The 21,951-nt window shown below is 42.5% G+C and overlaps 1 protein-coding gene across 7 annotated transcripts in view; it reads left to right on the top strand.

The window, feature by feature from the left end:
- Positions 1-21,951, top strand: part of MSRA (methionine sulfoxide reductase A) — a 434,957-nt gene that overhangs the window by 93,122 nt on the left and 319,884 nt on the right. Inside the window, exon 1 of one of the 7 annotated variants that reach the window (XM_059372289.1) lies at positions 11,006-11,070. The exons of the other annotated variants lie outside the window; for them this stretch is intronic. Coding sequence (XP_059228272.1) covers positions 11,034-11,070 — 37 coding nt within the window. The 5' untranslated portion in view covers positions 11,006-11,033. Of the gene's footprint in view, positions 1-11,005; positions 11,071-21,951 lie in introns of those variants that run through there. 7 annotated transcript variants of the gene reach the window in all.

Genomic DNA, 21,951 nt, shown 5'->3' with positions numbered 1-21,951 from the left:
GAAATGCTCTGGGTTCCCTCCGCCCTAGGCTGGGCTGAACTTGTTGGTCAGGAGTGGTCCCGCAGTTTGTCTCTTCATCTCTTGGGGATTTTACCTTAGGGGTTCTTACTGTCCTTCCCTGCCTCTGGCACTGTCCTCGTCTATCTCACAAGGCCTCAGTGATTTTGAGTTTTGGGGAGAGAGGGTTTAGTGTTCAAGACCCAACATTTCCTTTTCTCTCAGAAGGGGCTCTGTACCCCTGCCAGTTTGCTTACTCTGGGTCTAGCAACTTCAGAGTCCCATACGTCCCTCCTTGTGTTCCCACTCACAAGAATAAAGTTCTACTGCATGAGACCACTAAATTCAAATGTGTAGATAGTAAGTACCCTGTGGAATATATACATCTTGGCAGGGACTATGGACTTGTGATTTTCAAAACTATAAAATGTTTAAAAATTGGGACAAAGGTAAATGGAGCATATTCCTTTTCTTTCTTTCTTTTGTTAAAGGTTTTATTTATTTGTCAGAGAGAAGGGGAAGGAGAGAGAAAGAGAAAGGCAGGCAGAGGAAGAAGCAGCAGAGAAGGATCTCTGCTGAGCAAGTAGCGCAATGTGGGACTCGATCCCAGGACCCTGGGATCACGACCTGAGCCAAAGACAGACGCTTAACAGACTGAGCCTCCTGGACGTCCCAGCGTATTTCTTTTTACATAGTAGAAATCAGTGCATAGGGACGCCTGGGTGGCTCACTTGGTTAAGCAGCTGCCTTCGGCTTAGGTCATGATCCCAGCGTCCTGGAATCAAGTCTCACATTGGGTTCTTTGTTCGGCAGGGAGCCTGCTTCTCCCTCTGACCCTGCCTGCCACTCTGTCTGCCTGTGCTCACTTGCGCGCTCTCTCTCTCTCTCTCTCTCTCTGACAAATAAATAAAGAAAATCTTAAAAAAAAAAAAAAAGAAATCAGTGCATAGCAAGTAGAGTGGCTCACATAGATAGGGGACATATTTTTCTGGAATTCTGCAGCTGGGGCAGGAATCCATACTTAGAGCATACGGAGTTTAATCCTGGATCACCTCTCCTGTCAAACCACAGGTTTACCTGTGACTATATCTTTGCCCCAGTCCTTCACCATTCCTCTGTATGCCTTTCTCAGAATTAGGAATGGTCTCTTCTTTTCTCCTGCCACTGAATTTCCTCCCTGCTAGCTATCCACTGTGGAAGGCTTGCAGTCATGTCTGAACACCTCTGGTCATTGCTCCCATGGACCTGAAAAGACTTTTTGCTCCTTTACTGAGATAAATCAAATACACACTTCTCTTGAGTTTTCCAGTAACCTGTGATGTGTGTTGGTCTGAGAAATTTGCTTCCACCTCAAATCCTTGTTTTATACAGAGGAGGGTATACATTTAACAGCAAAAGAAAACTCATCCTCTTTGGGGGGGATTATGGATGGCTCGGTAAACCATTACTGGTGGCTTCTACATTCTAACACCAACTTTAGAAAATAACGTGTCTGCTTTTGTTTCCCGAGTTCACTTAAAATTTTATTTTTTCAAATTGGTTTTCAGTATTCGTGTGTAAAGAAATTGTTTTCTGGTTTTTTAAATTTAGGAACTTTGAGGGGCCTGCCATTTTTCATGGCCATCATCTGAAAGATCCTGTTGACATTCAGAAGTTAAGTGCTCTTTTTTGACAGCAGAAGGGGCTGTCTCAGATATGCACTTGGAATCGGCATTTATTTTTTTTGTTTATTCTGTGCCTGTTTCATTGTAAGAGGATTGTGGTATACTGGGAAATGAAAGAATTCAGTGGAAACTCATTTCATAGTAAATGAGCTAAGCCATTAGAAAGAACTGACCATAGGCTTAATAGGAATCAGACGTGTGATGTTGGAACTAAAACAGTTAGTACAGAAGGTTTCAATCTTTTATAAAGTAGGAGAACCTGTTTCTCAATGGAAATCCTGGAACCCTATGCTTAAACCGGCAGCGGCACTGAGTCGTGGTAACGGAGGTGGAAGGAGCCCAGTGCTGCCTGCTCTACTCCCTTCTTCCTTAAGTAATTTCCCCTTAGAAACTGGAAAACCATTGTGCTAATACGTATATATATGTATTATATATACTATATACATTATATAGACTACTATATATACTATATACATTGTAACACTTTATTTACTTAAGGGATTATTATATATATAGTAATTTAGTGTTACAATTTTAGAGGCATGCTTTTATACATCATTTTATTTGGCTCTGGGAAACAGGCAGCAAAGATATTCATATGTCCAAGGCCCCCATTTCTTAAAAAAGGAAACTGAGGATCAGAGAGGTTAGTAGCAAGTCAAAGGCCACACAGCTAATTTGTAAGACAACAGGATTCAAATATGGCTCTTCTGACTCTTAGATTAGGGCTCGCTTCCCTGAATCAGGGTTGTCTATGGACGATAAAGAAGTCCAGGCTTCTTTGGACTGGTGAAACTCTTTCTGGAATGTTTGGTTTAGTGGTGGGTGATAAATAGGAGGGTGTCCTGAGCGGGGTGACTGGGATATAGCCCTTCACATTATAGAAAGATGTGAAGGACTTTAAAATGGAAATGTCTTTAGGAGTTATTACGGGTGTGAACTGGTGTCAGCAAGTGCACGAGATGCCAAGTAAGGAGGAGCTGGAAGCTCTGAGGGCTGGAGGGTCTTGCGAGCTTTGGGGTGAACGGGTGTAGATGTTCCAGCAAAGGAAGGGAGTGTAAGAAGACTGGGAGTCTTCATCTTCCTTCATTTCAGAGATAAGCATTCTGTGGCTCAGGGGACACATGTGGTCCACCAATTTTCAAAATACAGTCTTTGTTCTTTTTTTTCAGGGTAGAAATTAGAAGGCTGCTTTCATGTTTCTACTTCTCAAGTATGTCAATTTTTTCAATGACAGTCTTTTATTCAATATAGTAGGTAATCTGAATTGTAAGAGTACTGTATATTTCCCCATGGGACTGAATTAAGCTATTTGCATTTTGAATGGAATAAAAGGCTCTAAAAACATTTTCTTGCCCCCTCCTGAATCATCCTTGGAAAAAGAGAGGTTGCTCTCCACTGATTATTTCATAATTTTATCAGGGTAAAAGCCACTTTGCCGAATGAACGCCTTTGGGAGTGTGATGATGCTAGCAGAGAGGTAAGCCCAGAGGGCTGACAAGGCAGTGAGAGAGTTTGGGTTTCACCTGACAGCAGCAGCAACAAAATCACAACCACAGAGCCAGGCGTCAGGAGCAGACCGCCTGCTCCTGGTGAGGAGGTGCCAGGTTCCCCCTCCCTGGAATGGGTAGATGCCATGCACGGAGGACTGCACCTCTAGGTCAGGGGTGCCTTAGACCGCTCCGTTCTTCTGAAATCCAAGATTGTATTACTGTAAAAGTTTTCACGGAGCTCTCAGTTCAGAATGAGTAACTTGACTTTCTTGCATTTTAGTTAGTAATGTCGAGGAATACTTAGGTTCCAGCACTGGAATACTTCGTTTTCTTATGTTTTGTGAATTTCTCACTCTTAAAATGTTCTCAGAAGGAATCTGCGAATGTTCCTTGGACAAGATTTGCTAATATATTTTAAGAGCATATAATCTGTAAATAACAACTAATCTGAATATTGTAATGGCAAAAACAGTAGTCTACATACTTTTTCTTTTAAAAACAATGTTTTTAAGGCTTGGAATGACCCTGGTGTTGGTAAATGTGTCCCCAATGTAAAAAGTACAGTGATGCTGTGTTCCTGAAAAATGTGTATAAGGTGCCTGTATTTTTCATTTGTTTGCATAGGTTTTCAAAGATTTCCTATTTTCATTTGTGATTCATTTTCAGATTCCAAGTAGTTTTTCATAACTGTTTCGCGTTGCCGTTCTCAGTCAGTGTTAGGACTCAGTGGTCTATAATAAATTTGTGTTTCAGTGTACTAAGGGCCTAATATTACAAATGAAAAAAGAAATGAACAAACAGAAAACCCCTAAGTGAACTATTTTGTAATACACAAAATTTCCCAATTTACCCATTTTATAATTTGGATTTTCTTGTAGCAGAGGTGGAGAGCACTTTTTCTATCATAAGTCACTGATCACCAGGAAGAATGAATCACAGTCTGCTAAGGAAAGAGCAACTTAATTTCTTTCTTTCTTTCTTTCTTTTTTTTTTAAAGATTTTTATTTATTTGACAGACAGAGATCACAAGTAGACAGAGAGGCAGGCAGAGAGAGAGGAGAAAGCAGACTCCCTGCAGAGCAGAGAGCCTGATGCGGGGCTCTAATCCAGGACCCTGGGATCATGACCTGAGCTGAAGGCAGAAGCTTTAACCCACTGAGCCACCCAGGTGCCCTGCAACTTAAATTTCTTTAAGAGAGAAATGCGTTCTACTTCTGTGCCTTAAAAAAATAAGAACAGAGAATATAAAATCTGTGTTTAATAAATGCTAGAGGTAAAAATTAAGAGAGATTGAAGATGAAAATAAGAAGGGAGAGAGCTCACACACACCCACCCACACACACACACACGGAAACAAAGGACAAAACAAAGATGTGGAGTAAGAGACAGAGACAAAATGAAGCAGACATCCAGAGAACCACAGGAACATGTGTAAGGCTGCAACCTGAAATCTTTTTTGAGGGCCAGGCAGGTAATGACGTGATATGATGAGAAGTGGAGGCAAATGTGAATTGTGGAGTGTGTGTCCCACCTAAAGGCGCTCAAATCCAGCAAAACAAAACCGTCACGCTGACGAAAGGAAATCCATCTGTCACCTCCCAGCCACCAGGTTAGACCCCTGGGTTATGGACACCCACCGAAATAAGAGCTAACATTTACTGAGGGCGTACTCTGTGCCAGGCCTTGATCAGTGTGCCTTCCCTGTGATGACTCCAATTGTCACAGCATCCTCCAAGGCTTATGCTACTGCTCTTATCCTTATTTCTGAGATGGTTATGGTGCTTACACACCTGGTAAGTGGTGAAGCTGAGATCAGAGCAGGAGACACCTTGCGATGGTCAGAATGTATTCATGTGTGGTATTTTATGTGTCATCTTGGAAACTCTTTGAGGTAAGCAAGGTAGCTACTCTGATTCCCATTTTATAGACGAGGAAACTCAGATTCAGAGGGCTGCCTTGACAGAGGGCTTCCATCTGGCAAGTGATGGAGCTAGTATCCAAGGGCTTCTGCCTCTAAATCTGGGTTCTTTCCACTACCCCACACCACCCTGCAATAATTTAAACTAAAAGACGTGGATCCGTCTCAAGGGAACTGTGTTTTTTTTCTAGAGTTGTAGCCTTTCTGAAAAATGTGAAGCTTTTACTTATTTTTTTTTCTACCGTTGGGGAGGAATATTTAATACTTGTAGCATTTAAATTCCCCTCACCCCCTTCCAGGTCTCGAACTCACTTTCAGAGGATGTTTGGGTTTATTTTTAATGTCACACTTTCCCTTCCTCTGCAGTTGAAAGGGGACATTGAGTATGATTCACCCAGTAGATTTTTCCTAGGCTATTTGATAAGACTATTTTAAAAAGAAAGGTTCACTGCCAAAGTCAGTTTCAGTTACAGCCATAAGAGTTTTAAGGTGGTATTTACTGATACAGATTTTCTTATTACACCGTTTTTTAAATTATTTTGAGTAGGCATTGGAAAACAGCATTACTTTAAAACCATGTTCTTATTTTTTAAGATCTTAATTGAAAATTAGACATCCTTGGGAACAAAGGAAATACCTTCCTTTTCCTAACCCCTGTTCTGATCTTTTATTTTGTGCCTCCTGTAAATTCAGAGAACTTTGTTATATGGAGTGGGAGCTGGAATATTTTGCTGGGACCTGCTTCGACTTCTCCCACGCCCTAAATCAAGAAATTAAGCATGATTTGATCAAAAGAATGATATGAAAGGAAGATTCCCTTTGCCACAATTTTGTTTTGTCCTTTCCTTTCAGGGGAGAGAGGGGCTGAAATGTGCTTAATTATTTGCTACATTTCCTGTGTGTACATATTTATCCCTCATATTATCTGAGACCAACTGAAGAGGGAGTGTTTAGAAAAGAGAGGAAAGCTAATACAAGTTGAAAGTAAGATGCTTGCATCTTAATTTTAAGAGAACACAGAAAGCCAAATGCTTTCAGAAAAGGGCCCCTTCATGGAGTAATTTGCCTGGTATGGCATCACAGTTTGCTGTATAATTTCAGCCCTGTTACTATGGAAACCTGCTTTAGTGTAGCAGTGATTGTTAATCAGGATTTGTCGTTATTCCCCTTTCATCACGAGGCTCTATATCCTTATGGATTAAATCACAGTTCTCATTGACAATGGCATAGATCAAACATTATTGCCACACATAAAACCCTGGGCCGCTCCCTGTCATTTCCCCCCATTACCAGCAGCCGTGAATGCCAGCTGAAGTCTAACTTTTACAAGGAAATCAAGGCTCCTCTTGGCTCCTCTGCTATCTACCCTCATGACAGAATGCCAAGTAGGGGAGGAAGAGGGCTACTTTCATTTAGACTTGCCTTGCGCCTATGGGAAAAGCAAGCATCATTTCATGTCACTGCCAACCCGCGTCTGCAGATACAAATCCAGACAGGAAGTTGTTTTCTGTGTGACCTCTGGCTCCTTCTTCAATCCCTTTCCTGTGTTTGCACATCAGGCATTTAACCGAACCCTCTCTCCCCCCTTTTTTTCCCTCGGTGCAGCCGACTTTCCTTTTCTTTCTGATCCGTCTTCTGCATCCCTAGCTGCTGCTTTCCCCTAGGAAGGCTGTGTCAGGCGGGAAGGCCAAGCTGCTTACTGGAGCTGTTGCGGCTGTGCAGTCATAAACCAGGGTGCGGTCATAAACCAGGGAGGCCAAAGGGCAACGGTTTGCTCTTCCCACTTTGGCGAATGGGGTGGTGACAGTATCTGGATTTAGTAGTGACAGTATCGTCCCCGTCTTTACGGAAATCAGTTGAAAAGAATAAGGGAAAGGCGACACTCTAGCTCCAGGGTATTAAGGTTCAGAGCCCATCACCAGTCATAGTGTGCCTTGAGATTGCTGATTGACTTGTTTGGGAGCGAGAACCTTTAAACTGGGGCTGGTTAATACATAGCCTCTGGAGCCAGTCTGCCTGGCTTCCATCTCCAGCTCTCCCTCTCTCGAGCTGTGCGACCTTGGCCAGCCCTTTAAGCTTTCTGAGCATCCGCATGCAGAGCAAGAATAATAATAGTACCTACCTCATGGTCTTGACGATTAAATAAGCTAATATTCCTAACATGCTCAGACTAGTGACTGGCACATTCATTGTAAGTGCCGTAGAGGTGTTTGTAAATAAACGAGAAAGAAACAACACTGTGCTTACATGTATTCAAAATATATTCCAGATCGGATTACCCAAATATTAGTGAGGTGTTGAAAACAGCACTCCCCTCCCCCATTCTCATCCCCCCCTCCCCTTCCTCTCCCTGCTTTCTCTTCTTCATCTCTGCGATGTGCCCAACCCCCACGTATAATTCTGATTGGCTAAATTAATTCTGCAGCATCCTGCTGTGAATAATTATGTTGATCCAGTGTGTATTCTGATGCCTTTTTTTCCCTTTGCCTAAATTATAATGTGACAATTGCGGCTCACAGCTGGCTCATCAGAGGTGGGCAGTTTGGGAATTGGCGCATCTGAATGTGCTTCTCTGTTAACCCTCTGCCTTGATTGCTTAAGACAAGACATATGTAAACCCCATGATTATTGCCATTTGTTTGGACTTTGCAAAGACTCTGCCTTCAAACATAAAGCTGCTGGGTTTGTTTTGGGGGAGGGGGGCATATAGAAGACCCCTCCCCCTCTCTCCTCCCGCACTACCCCCCTTTCCCTTTCAGACAATAAATAGCTGTCAGGCTTATGTCAAGGATGAAATTATAGGTGCACGTGAGGCCTTGATTACATTGTTTTGGAGAGATTGCTATTAGCATACTGAAATGAAGTCTAATTTTTCACTGACGGAGCTGAGTCAAAACTCAAGTGACAGAGGCAGGGCATACAGTGTGAGGAAAGAAAGGTCCGACAGGAGCCCCTGTTCTATATCGGACAGGCTCTTCTTTATTTAAAACAAACAACAAGAACACAGTAATTAATGTGAAGAACACCTCATTGGAAAAGAAAGGCCAGCTGATCAAGGATGAAATAAGACATTTGGGTTCGATAAGGTTCTTTGTGAAATTACAGTGTGTGATTTTCAAGTGTGTTTAATCCATTTGAAGGCGGCATCTAGATTATTAAGCGTATGTTTTCGCTGAAGAATGTACGGTCTTGATTTTTTTATTTTGCTTGCTGCCTGCATAATTCATTTCGTCCTGCCACATTCCCCCCTCACGCATCCACTGAAGATGCAGGCTTATGATCACCCGATCTGCGGGGTGAGTGCCTTGTTGTACTTCTGCTGTTTATACATTCTGATGATGTGAACATGTGGCTTGTTCATTTTCAAAATCCTTCATTTAAGGAGAAGTTCTTTGCGTGTGGTTTCCCTGAAATGTTTTATGGAATGGTGTGTCATATGATGGCAGATTAATAATTATGTGTTCTTTATTATAACTGTCCCTGCTCTCTGTGGTGAAAATTTAAAAATCACACACACGCACGTGCACACACACACACATACAGATGCACACATACTCTCGTGGGGGTATGTGTGTGCATGTGTAAGTGTATGAAGGTTTTGATGCTGCAGGTAACTTGAAAGGTTATTCCATATCACTGTTTTATTATTACTCTTACTGAAGGGGGAAAAATGAAGATTTAGTGTGGAGGGAGTGAGAAGAGGATGTCCTCCCGTTTGAAATCTTGTAACGGTGAAAATTTGTAGGTAGATGCTATTTGTATTTATTTGAAATTTCTATTTTCAGTCCCTCTAAGTACAGGACCAACGCTGTGCTTATAGTGCAGGTTCAGAGATGGATTAGCAATGGCTCCTGGGGTTCGGGAGTGGGTGGTCTGGACCAGAGCTCTAGTAGAGCAAAGCCTGGTGGGACTGTGGGGTGTCAGCTGATGTTTGCTTTGCCATCTGGCTGTTCAGATGATGCAAAGGTAAATTGAGGAAGAGGAGGGGTCCTTGAAGGTTTAACGGGGGATGCTGTATTCGAAGTGCAGGCAGAATTTGAAACACAGAAATGGGAGAGAAACACCCCGCGCAGAGTGAGACACAAAAGCCAAAGCAGGGAACTAAAGTGGTGAGAGGTCTGGTTTGGCCAGAGGCTCTCACCCCTGGCGGTGCTTTTGCATCACCTAACTGGTTATAAAAAACGCCTGCTGCTTGAACTCTATGGAGACAAAAAGTAGATTCGTGGCTTCCTAGGGCAGGGAAGCTGCTCATGAGTATGAGGGTTTCTTCTGGGGAGATGAAAATGTTCTACAGTTGAATGTGGTGATGGTTGCACCACTCTAGATGTGCTAAAAAGCATTGACTTATGTACCTTAAATGGATCAGGTGTATGTTATGTGAATTATATAGCTCATTAAAACTGTTTAAAAACATTGCTGCTGCCTGGTTCCCATACCAGACCAATGAGAATGGAATCTCAGGCCTTCTGTGACAGGTCCTCAGGTGACTGCTGTCTCAGGTGCCCCCTGGGCGGCAGCCTGGGCTAGATATTAGAGTTCAGGCTGAAGGGAGAGGTGGGCTTTACCTTACAGAGTCTCAAGGGTCATACAACAAGATTTGTGTTTCTGCCAGCAAAGAAGGAGCCATTGTAAGTTTTAAAGTAGGGGCTTGGCACATGTAACCTTTTTTAAAGCAGCTGCTCACAAATGTATAGAGGATTTCTGGAAGTTTTCTGGAAGTTGGTATGCCTGCAGAGGCTATTGGAGGTTTCCAGGGAAGAGGTGGAGTGACCCCCCCCAGTGGGGCCAATGGGGAGTGGTTGCAGTGATAATGGAAAGGCAAGGGCAATGGAAGAGACCCCCAGGAAGCAGAGCAGGGCCGGTGACTGCCTGGATGTGGGACCAGCGAGAGAGGGGCTGAGGCAGTTTTCCAGATTGTGTTTCAGGGAGGACAGGGCAGGGAGACCAGATGAAGAGCGGAGAGGTGCAAAGAAGGGCAGGTCTGCAAGAAATGATGTGTAGTTTTGCTCATGCTGGACCGAGGGACCAGTGGTCCATCCACAAGCAGATGTCTGGCAAAGAGTTGGAAATGTGGCTGTGGATCCCAGAAAAGAGGCAGATCACAGAGCCTCGGGAGTTTGCCTACAGGAGCTTTGGTCAATCTGCTTCCACAATGGCTCACTCACCTGGCTGTTGGCAGGAGGGCCCAGACCCTTATGATGTGGCTCTCACTGTTGGCTGCCGGAATAGTCTCACAACATGGCAGCTAGCTCCCCTGGAGTGAGTTACCTCAAGTCAAGCAAGCGAGAGGGTGAAACAGAAGTCTATATCTTTTGTGACTCAGCCTGGGAAGTGACATCCCGTCGCTTCTGCAGGATGCTCCCTGTTATCCAGAGCAGGGTGATGCAGGGTCAGAGGTGAATGCATGAGGTCATGAGAACCCAGGCCCACTGGGGGGCTTTCTGGAGACTGGCTACCACACCCTGATTCCTGGCACTACCAAATAGTAAAAAAAACAAAAACCCAAACCAAACAGATAGTGTGGTCACTGACACTGGAATGTCTGTGAAGGGAAGGGCCATCAGACGCAAGGCAGATACAAGCTCAAGTTCAAGGAAGCAGGTGCTGTCTGGAGGATTTGTTCACTCACTCAACATTCAGGGGCTCCCCTGTGTGTCAGAGGTGGGGAAGCAGAATGTACAAGGTTCTGACTCTCTGGGCTGTCCCTCATGGAAGTTTGCTGTCTCCTGACTCTGAGGGGCCAGAGGGTGGGACAGAGAGATTCCTAGACCCCAACAGTTGCCCCCAGGGCCACGGCATGATGCAGAGCTTCAGAGGGAGGTCGTATGATTTGGAGGGAACTGAAAAAGGAAGTAAGTTTTTGCATCCTCTAAAACATTGCTGCCAGTGCCCAGACATCTTGTCATATTGCCAGGTTACTTCATTAAGGACGTTGCCACAGAGGCCACCAGGAAGGGCTGCATGAGTGATCCCACGCCAACATTAGATCTAAGCCCAGGTAAGCCAAGAATGAGTGTGGGAGTGGAGAGAAAGGAATCTTTTCTGCTCTGCAGCATATTTGATTTTACACCGTGAAGGTGGAAAGGGGAAGTCTTTTTTAGAATAAGGGTTACAGATAATATTCTATTTCTGGGAACACAGGGATAAGGTGTACCTTCTTAAATAGTGTGGCTTCTGATCCATTAAAAAGTGCGTTAAAATTTATTCCCTAAAGAAATTCACCCTATTTTAACTGTGGGGTTGGGGCTGAAGAGTTTTTTTTTTTTTTTTTTCCCTTCAGAAATGGCAAATGTTGCTTTTAAAATTAAGAAGATTAATTTAATTGTATTGAAAAAAATAGTGAGTTCTAGATCTTTAGTTTGATTATAATTTGGGAAGATGAGGAAAGGTTATTAAGGAAAAGCTGACGTGGAGAAGCTGAAGACTAAGAGTGAGTCTCAGAGAGAGGACTTTGCATTCCTGAGGAGCAAGGAAGCAGGTGGCCCCAGAGTATATTTGCTGATGGTAAATTGTTGTCTACACCAACTCCTGTCCAGCCTGGTCTATATCCTTAGAGCTCCTTTAGTCCCTCTCTCAATGGAAGGAGGGCTCCCCTTAGCTGCCACATCAACACTTCTCTAACACTTGCTGATTACCCACCCCCCCACCCCTCGCCCCCAGCCATTTTTACAAAGAGAGAGGAAGCCTTGTGTAGGCTGACATTTTGACCGCATTGTTCGATTTTCATTGTATTTAGTATGTAGCTAGCTTCTGTTTGAGGACAGTGATACTTGGCTTTCCATTTATGATGGTGGCATGGAGTTCTCTTTGGAAAAATAAATGGATATACATCTGAAGGGTGGTCTACATGAAAGATATTATGTAACTAATATTGCAGCTGGCAGAAATCGTGAAGGTGGTGGTGAAATGACTAACAATTAGGAAGCGTTGCCAGAAGGCATGTTAGTTTGGCTTTGATTTATTTAGTCAAAAAACTGGTTGTCTTAGCCATCTTGGGCCCACTGTAACATAGTAGCACAGACTGGGCAGCTTAAACAACAGACATTAATTCCTCTCCCTCCTGGAGGCTGGGAAGTCCAAGATCAAGGGGCTGGCATGGTCTGGTTCCTGGTAAGGGCCCTCTTCTGGTTCACAGATGGCTGCCATCTCTCTGTGTCCTCACATGGCAAGAGACTTCTGGTCTCTTCCTCTTCTTGAAAGGACACTAATCCCATCTTGGGGGACCTACCCACAAGACTTCGTCTAAACCTAATCACCTCCCAAAGCCTCAGCAACTAATACCATTACAGTGGGGGCCAGGGCTTCGGCATATGACTTTTTTGCGAGCGGGGGTGAATACAAACATTGAGGTCGTAGCATGGATGTTGTGATATCTTTGTGTCATGGGAAATGGCACCCTGTCAAGCAGTGCTATATAGCTGGCATCCTCACATCTTGGGTGTGTGGCTGCTGACAGAGCATTCAGCCTCAGTCTCCACATCTCTGAAGTGGGATTGTAACACCTGTTCCTCTTGCCTCATGGGAGTGTGGGGAGACCCAAATGAAATCATATTTGTTCAGCTTGTGTCACTTAAGGCTGGGAAAATGACCGTCGTTTAACTGGCTTTTCATTATGCCAGGTGACTGTTGAATAAGTTGTTTTATGTTTTTACAGAAGTTTGGACAGTACCTCAAATAACACTTTAGAATAAGGTCAAATGTTACAGTGTAGTTTTGTCTTCTTGATTTTAAGATGATAATATTGATCTCTAGGATCAACTCAGGTTCATGCAAATGAAGAAAGAGTAATGGCCACCCCTCTCCCTCGCCCTACCCCCGACTTAACTTTTTCTATGGTTCCCTTTGCAGTCTGGCCAATCATATATCTTCTCTCTCCATTCTTTAAGTTTATTAAATTAGGAATTTATTGACACTTGTTTTTGTTTTTGTAAAAACAGTTCTGGATTTGGGGGCATGTCTCTAAAATATATGTTATGTGCAGCTATGGCCAGGAAGCAGGCAGTCTGCTCTTTCCTGTGCTCTGGGGAGGGTGAAGAGTGGAGATTTTTTGTCCACATTTGTTAAACGAGTCACCTCTTTCTTCCGTCACAGCTGCCTCTGACTTCCCACTCTGTGCTGAGTGACAGGAGAAAGGAAGGCAGAGAAAAAGTCCCAGCAAGGCAAGCACAGGGCCTTTTTTTCTGGCTGCCCTCTGGAAAATATGGGAACAACCTTTTCCATGCCCACAAGTTGGGGCAGCCCTTGGCTACTGTGTTCTCTGGGACGTGCTAGGTGTTTCTGGAACCTGGTAGGTGAAGGAGAGCTCGGTCTAGCAGCAATTTTGCTGATGGACAGACAGGCAGGATTTTACACTGAGCCCATATTATTCATGATTACTTCTTCTGAGTTGGGGATTTATTTATTTATGTATTTGTATGTTTGTTTATGTACTGTAGGGAAAGCAGTTTTAAAAAAAACACTGAGGTTTTTGCCACCTTCCTCTGTCAATTTAGAAATAGTAATATGCAGTCTGTTGGTAAGTGCTATGATTTTCTAGTGGATATAGTTAAACCACCATGGGAGCCTTTACCCCTCTTAGATTATGATTACTCTGTTGGGTTGGGGAAAAGGGTGCCCTAATGATACAGGAATGCTTTAATAAAAAGGTTCAATTTAATACTGAGGGAATGCCTAGAGCTGACTAAAAATGCAGAAAAGCCCTCTCAGTGAGTAATCTGCAAAGAGGGAAAAATGGAGCTCGAGGTGGCTTTTAGGATGTCCTTTGTCCTCATGGCTTCTCAAAGCTCTTTTCAGATGAAGGAAGTGGCTGACACAGAGATGTGGCTAATTACATCTGTGAAGGGAGTGAAACAGTGCGACCAGCTCGGAGCAAAGACCAGAGCAACTTTAGAGAGAAAATCAGTCTGTCATATTTGTACAAATATGTGCACTTCCATGATAATTACCATAGTCATTGTTTACTATTGCTACACTATATTAATTATCTATTCAATGATAATTAAATACATAATTCTCAACATCATCCCCAAACAAATTACCTTTTATCAATTGAAACAAACCAATTAAAAATTTCAAAATGCAACCATGTAATCAACAGCTTAATACATGTTAATTATGACCAAAATTTCAATTAATGTGTTAATATATGACCTCAAATCTCCAGAAACAAACAACGCAAAAAGCAGCCTCACATAGCAATTATGGCCTCATTTGATTGACAGATATCTGTGAGTTTGTTTTTGTGTCTGACTTGGTAATTTGACTTATATCAAAAAAGCCGGCCTATTCTCTCTGCTGCTCTGAAGCCTCTGTGTAAAAAGCACACAAGAGTTGAAAACACACTGCTGCTGTCTTCTCCTCAGCTCCTGCATTGTCTCTTTCCTGCACTGCTCTGTAGCCGTTTTTCTTTACAGAGTCGTTTCAGCTGCCTCACGAGCCTGTAGAGTTGTGTAGCACAGACTGTCATCCCTTCATTTTATGGATGGATAAAGTGTGGCACGGGCAGTTCATGCAACACACTGGTGGGGGTGATTTCAAGGAGCGCAGGGCAACATGGACATGGGTGTGTTTGGAGGGCAGGGCTGGCAAGACGTGGTGGTATTGTTCTAGTTGGGGGCCATGATGAGGAAGATCAGAGCCGGGAGGAATCGTGCCTCCCTATGAGGGTGTCAGGAAGGGCTTCATGGGGGCTTGGTGGATGGAAAGGAGTTAGACAGGAAGAGATTGGGGTAGAGAATGTTCTAGCAGAAGGAACAGGTTAGAGTTTTTGTGTGGGGTCAGGACACAAGTTTGACTAGGACTTAGAGTCACCGGAGACAAGCAATGGTGAGATAAGTTAGACCGGGAAGATTATCAATCTTATTTCTTACTCTGTCTGTGCTGCTTGGTGAGAAGATTGTGTTCCACCTGAAGTCAAGGACAAGGTCATTTACAAGGTTACCTGGCATTTTTATCTGCTTTAAATTTGTAACATAACTTCACACATTGGGGTTCCATCACTTGACCATTATTTCCTTGGTGTCTTATGACCAATTCATTGTAAGACTATGTTTTATGCAAAAGAGGACTGGGGATGCTTCTAAAATAGTTCTTTTAGAAAAAAATTTTAATGGATGTATTTATTTTGAGAGAGAGAGAGTGGGGGGAGGGTTGGAGGGAGAGGGAGAGAGTGGGCTCTCTGCCGAATGTGGACCCCCCCCCCAAACTCAGAGCTTGATCCCAGGACCCTGAGATCATGACTTGAGGCAAAATCAAGAGGCATACATTTAACCTACTCGGTCACCCAGGCACCCCTTAAATTTTTTTATGCCCAATGTTGGGCTCAAACTCATGACCCTAAGATAAAAAATTGCGTGCTTTACCAATTAAGCCAGCCAGGCCCCCCTAAAATATTTCTTTTAAAAAAGAATATGTATATATCTCCACTCTGAAACATGGCTCCCTTAGCTGCCCTGGTAATTTTATTACGAGCTCTTAAGTTGTGAGCATGTTTTTTGTGTGTTGAAGTGGAAATCCCCTTGGAAATTCAGCAAATTGGACTTCAGTTTGGAAAGGATAGATGAAGAATAGAAATCTCTGTGTGTAAATAAGTGTGTATATGTGTGTGTATAGAAATATGATCTACATACACATATATAAACACATATGCATATGTATGTGTATATGAAATAAAATTAGATTGAATCATAAAAATATAAATATGTCAAATGTAGAATCTATTAGAGAAAGAGTTTGTTTTTATGACTCAGACAGGAGGTGTAATAAAGAGGTATTTTTAAGACTAAGAACTAGTGTGTGTCAATTTCTTTTTGCCCAAGTCGTCATCTTCTTGACAGGAAGATGAGTCACTGGATTGGAATCATAAGGCTGTAAAGAATCCTGGTGCAAATTTATTTCAGGCTGGGTATTTAGAAACATTGGCTAAATCAGTGCTTGGGTATTCGGGTGGGCTGGGCAATCATCAAAACAAATATTTCTCTTCAGTTTTTCAGATTCTGTGGATCTCCTGCTGAGTACAGAAGTTATCTGTTTTTAAAAAATATATATTTATAAAGAGGTAATACTATCTGTACGTTTTCAAGGAGGTTGTTAAAAATGAGTGGAGGAGCATAAACACCCATGTTCGTAATAGCGTGATTCACAATAACCAAAATGCAGAAACAACCCAGATGTCCACTGATGGATGAATAAATTTTTAAAAATGTGATATGTACATACAGTGGAATATTATTCAGTCTTAAAAAAGGACATTCTGCCACATGCTACAACATGAAAGGACCTTGAGGACATTGTGTTAACTGAAATAAGTCAATCACAAGCGGGTAAATACTCTAGGATCCATGTCCATGAGTTTCCTGGAATTGTGAAATCCCCAGGGGCAGGAAGTAGAATGGGGGCTGCCAGGATTGGGGGGAAGGGGGAGTGGGGAGTTTGTGTTTCCTGGGGACGGAGTTTCAGTTTGGGAAGACAAGACAATTCTAGAGATAGTGGGCGCTGAGGGTTAGACAGCAACGCAAGCATACCTAATGCCGCTGCCCTGCACACTTCAGAATGGTTAAGATGGTCGATTTCAAGTTACATATATTTCATCACAATTTAAAGAATGAGTGGAGGATTTTATTTAGAACGTGGGAAAGCAGAAGCCTGAGAAATTGGCATGGCCAGACTGTTGCCTGCCACAGAAACACTGATGAGCCATGAGGTGAGGCAGGAAGGCAATGAGGCTTTCTTCCAACTGAATTGTTCTTTCCATCAAGTCTTCCACCTTCATTTCTGTCCTCATAACTAATCTTGTCTTTCTTACTTACCCACTGTGTACATTTCTCCTTTCACCTCTCCATTTGCTCAGGCTATTTTTACCTCCTCACCTTTACTCTTCTTTACCCTTGGAGAACGCTCACACCAGCATCTTTCTTCTTCCAGGCTTCTAGTCTCTTTTTCTCTTTTTTAAGGCACAAGATCAACAGTAGGGGTAAAGATCTAGTGACGACTCTTTTTGGCTGAAAGGTAGGGTTTTGATGTTGGTCACTTCCCACAGCGACAGCAGTCAATAGCACAGAGAGAATGTTGCTGACCGTCAGAAGAGCACATTAAATGCTTTGGCTACTTTTCCCATAATGGAGAGTGTGATGTGGTGTTCCTAAATATAGTTCTGGAAGAAGCAAGTGGAGAAAGAGGACATGAAATTCGTTTTGAATCTTGTAGTCTCAATTTCAATCTAAAATTCATTTCATTTAGGATCAAAGTTTTAGGATACTTCTTGTTGATTTCATTAATTACAAATTATTGAGATGTTTAACATCATGCAGAGAGAAACACAACAATGGTGCTTTGACCATTTTCATGTGTGTAGTCAGTGGCTGATAATCTAAGTTAAACCCATGCAAGTCTGGACTTTCAGAGATGGGGAGGAGATGAAGTACTAGTCTGGGATCCTCAACACATAATGTAGGTTTTATCTGTTGAAAGTAGAATGCAAGGAAGGGTCAGATCTGATCTTCTTGAGGGATGAGAAGTGGTCAAAACACTTTTACTAATTTCATCTCAATGGGTGGGGGTACTTGCTTTCAAATCTTACAGAGGAATAGCCATCTTACCAAGGTTACAGTAGATGTGACCACACAATTAAAGCACTAGGTAGTAAGATACTACCAAAATCTGCTTCAATAAAATGTAAGTCTTCAAGGCCATATTTATGTTTTATGGGAACAATAAATTCTATTTTAAATAGAACAAGTTCACTTCTTGTGAAGTAATGTTAAAGCATGGGTCAAACCTGTTAATTGTTGGAAGATCATCTTAAGAAAATTACTTAACGTATTGAAAAAGATTTTAATTTTTTTTTCTTGAAAATAGTGATCCATTATTTCTATGGAAATTGGGACCATGGTCTTTAAACGTTCTGCAATGTTGATTTACAAAAGCTTAACATTATCTATTTAAATACCACAGATACTGTAAAGCTTAGCGTGAAGGCTAATTTTAATAGAGTTTGATTCTTATATATTATCTTAATTTCGCATTTGGAGAGAACAAGCTAATTTTACGATTAACCGAATCATTAAGATCTTTTTATTCTAATCTTACCAAAGGGTCCTGTATTTAAAAAGTTATATCCATACTGGATATAGTCTAATGACAAAAGGAAGTATAAAGAAACATTGAGGTTTGTTTGTTTATTTGTTTGTTTTTAGTATGTTTGTGTTGGTAGAGATATTAGTGATTAAACTCAGAATGTATTTTGTTCCTAGTTAAGAGAGAGGAGGGGTGGCTGGGTGGTGCAGTCGGTTAAGCATCCCACTTTTGGTTTCTGCTCAGGTCATAATCTCTGGGTTGTGATCTCAGGGTTATGAGACTGAGCCCCATACTGAGCCCTGCATCAAGCCCTGCATTGGGCTTTGCACTTAGCAGGGCGTCTGCTTGAGATTCCCTCTCCCTCTGTGCCACCCCCTCCCCAGCACACTCTTTCTCTCTAAAGTAAATAAATCTTTAAAAAGAAAAAAGAGAATAAATGTGTAAATATAATGGTGTTTTGGGGTCAGAATTTTACTGTGGATGAAGGAGGGACACAAATATGGAAAAGGGGGGATGTGAGGAAGGATCTCATGGTATTAGTTTTGAGTTAAGATTTAAACCCAATTCTGTCTGACTCTGGGTTGTTGTTGTTGTTGTTGTTTTTTACATAATCATCTTAGAACATCAGGCTGCTGGTACCTGAAAGTAAATGTCGAATAGTCTCTAAAGCGAAGACATATTTTGAGAAAATTCATGGTAGTAAAGACCAAGTTAATACTTCCCTGAATTGTGTGCTACTTGAGTTTGAGGAAGTGGACATTGGAAATGGAGTTGTACTGGGATTAAGTATTTCTGGCATTAGGGGGTGCATGGGTGGCTAAGTCCGTTGAGCATCTGGTTCTTGGTTCCATCTGGGTTCAAGATGGCGGAAGGGTTGTGGAATCCATCCGTATCTGGAGACTGCACTGGGCTCCAGGATGATCAGCAGGGAGTCTGCTTGAGATTATCTCCCTCTACCCCTCACCCCATGAATGCATGGGCATGCATGTGATCGCTCGCTCTCTCTCTCAAATAAATAAGTAAAACTTACAAGAAAAAAAAAAAAAGAAGCCTTGCTGCAAGTTTCAGTTCTGTCTCTGTCTAACAGTGTGGCATGGGGCCTTAGTTTTCTTGGATATAATCACTGGTTGGTCCAGTTGATATGTCTGTTGATTTGAGGAATTAAAATAGCTTGATACTTGTACAGAATTTCTAAAAAGATGACTGTGGCTGAAATAAGGTTTAGAGGTGAGACTGATGAGGAGGGCTTAGGAGTACACAGTGGTGAGAAATGGCTGCAGAGAGATGTAGGGCTTGGCTGGTTAGGGGTCTGGAAGCCATCTCTTGGAGTTCCCATTAATTACAGGCCAAATGATAGTTCTTGTGTGTGTGTGTGTGTGTGTGTGTGTGTGTTTCCCCACTCTGAAAATTTAATAGTAATTCTATAATATCATTTAATATTAAAGACAGAGTAAAATTTTCCCCACTTATACTTTGTTCAAGTCAGGATCTAAAGAAGGGCCTTATAATGCAATGGGTTGGTAAGTCTCTCTCTTTCTTCCCAGTCCTTCCCTCTCTTTAATAACAGCTTTACTGAGACATAATTCATGTACTACACATTTCACCTATTAAATTATACAATGCAATGGCACACTGTTGTGCAACCATCATCACAATCAATTTTAGAACATTTCATCACCCCAGAAAGAAACCCTGTACTTGCTTATAGTCATTCTTCATTTCCTTTCAATGAACCCCTAACCCTAGGCAAATACTACTCTATTTTCTGTCTTTGTGGATTTGTCAACTGGAGACATTTCATATAAATGAAATGATATCATATAATATGTGGTCCTTTGGCATCTTTCACTTGTGTAAGTTTTCAGGACTCATCCATGTTGTAGCATATGTCAGTACATCATTTCTTATTATTAATGAATAATAGTCCATTGATGGACATTGGAGTTGTTTCTACTTTTTGTTTATTATGAATAATGCTGCTGTGATCATTTGCATACAAGATTTTGTGTGGACATTTGCTTTAATTTCTCTTGTATATGTCTAGGAATGGACTGGCTGGGTCCTGTGGTAACTCTATGTTTTACATTTTGAGGAGCTGTCGGACTGTTTTCCTGCACTATTTTATAGTCCCACCAGCATGGTGTCCCACCAGCATGGTGTTCCATCAGCAGAAGGGTCCACATCCTAACCAACATTTGTTACTGCCTGTCTTTGTTATTAAAGGCATCCTAGTGGCAGTGAGGTGGTACCTCATCTTAATATTGGGTGGATATGAGGTGGTACCTCCTTATAATTCTGATTTACATTTCCCTGATGGCCCTTGGAAGGTTTTAAGTGGTGTTACAGATTTTACTGTGATTACTCTTACTGCATTGTAAAAGATGGATTAGATGGACTCAGGAGATAAGCAGATGAAAGATGACAGTAGACACACTGGGGTAGTGGTAGTGAGGATGGTGAGGCCTAGATCCCAGGGGTATCTAAGAAGTGCAGTCTGTGGGAATTTGTGATTGGTTTTATGTGGGGGTTGGGGAGTGCCTGCAACTGTCTTTCCTGCTCAGGCAGCTAGGTGTAGGGGGTAATGCCATTCATTGACCTAAGTGTCAGAGTAGGGTGGAGGGAAGAGTGCTGTGTGTAGATTCGAATGGTTTGAATGGTTGAGTCTGAGGTGAAGTGCTTGTTGTCAAGAGAGGACATCTGGAGAGGTCTCTGGGCTGTGGTATATCTGCTATATGGTTAAGAAACTAGAAGGGAAATAGAGGTATGTTACCGTTTTCCCACCCTCAAGAGAAGGGACATGGGAAGGAAAGCAAGACCTTCTCGGTGCCAGGCTCCGGTACTCGGTATGACAGCACAGAGATGACCAGGACAGGATACCTGCCCTCAGGTTTCTAAAGCATTCTAGTGGGAGGAAGAGGGACTAGGAAGAGTGAAGGTGGCAGGAGGAGAGGATGGAGAGAGAGAGATGGTCACACAGCATCTGTCAAAATCTACTCATTCAGTTCATATTTATTGAGTGTCTGCTATGTTCCAGATGCTGTTCTAGGCACTGGGGATCCAGCAGAGAAGAAAAGAAAAAATTCTGCCATGACGGATTTTAAATTCAGTTGGGGAAGGTGGGGGTGCCAAACTATAAAAGTTAAGTAAATTACATATGATATTAGAAGGTTATAAAACAAGGAAAACCTAAAAATGTCGGGAGGTGGGAATGGGGTATAGTGAAGTGGGAGATGATGGTGGTACAAGTTTAAACAGAATGACCAGATGTGAAGGTGAGTCTTTTTTTTTTTTTTTTTAAGATTTTATTTATTTGACAGACAGAGTTCACAAGTAGGCAGAGAGGCAGGCAGAGAGAGAGGAGGAAGCAGGCTCCCTGCTGAGCAGAGAGCCCAATGCGGAGCTCAATCCCAGGACCCTGAGATCATGACCTGAGCCAAAGGCATTGGCTTAACCCACTGAGCCACCCAGGCGCCCCAAGATGAGTCTTTTGAGCAAAGACTTGAATGTAGTAGGGGGAAGTGCCAGGTAAATGTGTGGGGAAGAGCATTCCACACAGGAAATGTTGGTGCAGAAGTCTGAAGGCAGAAAGTTTAAGAAAATTTAAGGAATAGCTGAAGGCCAGTATGGCCAGAGTGGAGTGAGGGGTAGGTAGGGTAGTAGGAGATGAGTTCAGGGAGAGGAGTTTCCAGGGGTTGGGTAGGGGAGAGGGGTAGGTGTCATATTATGTGGGTTCTTATGGGCCTTTGTAAGGAATTTGGCTTCTGCTCTGAGGTAGGAATTTATTGGATCAGAGGGGTGACATGAT

This window comes from Mustela nigripes, chromosome 1 (genome assembly GCF_022355385.1).
Source record: "Mustela nigripes isolate SB6536 chromosome 1, MUSNIG.SB6536, whole genome shotgun sequence".
Classification (NCBI taxonomy): Eukaryota; Metazoa; Chordata; class Mammalia; order Carnivora; family Mustelidae; genus Mustela; species Mustela nigripes.
This window is presented reverse-complemented; position numbering and strand designations above follow the sequence as displayed.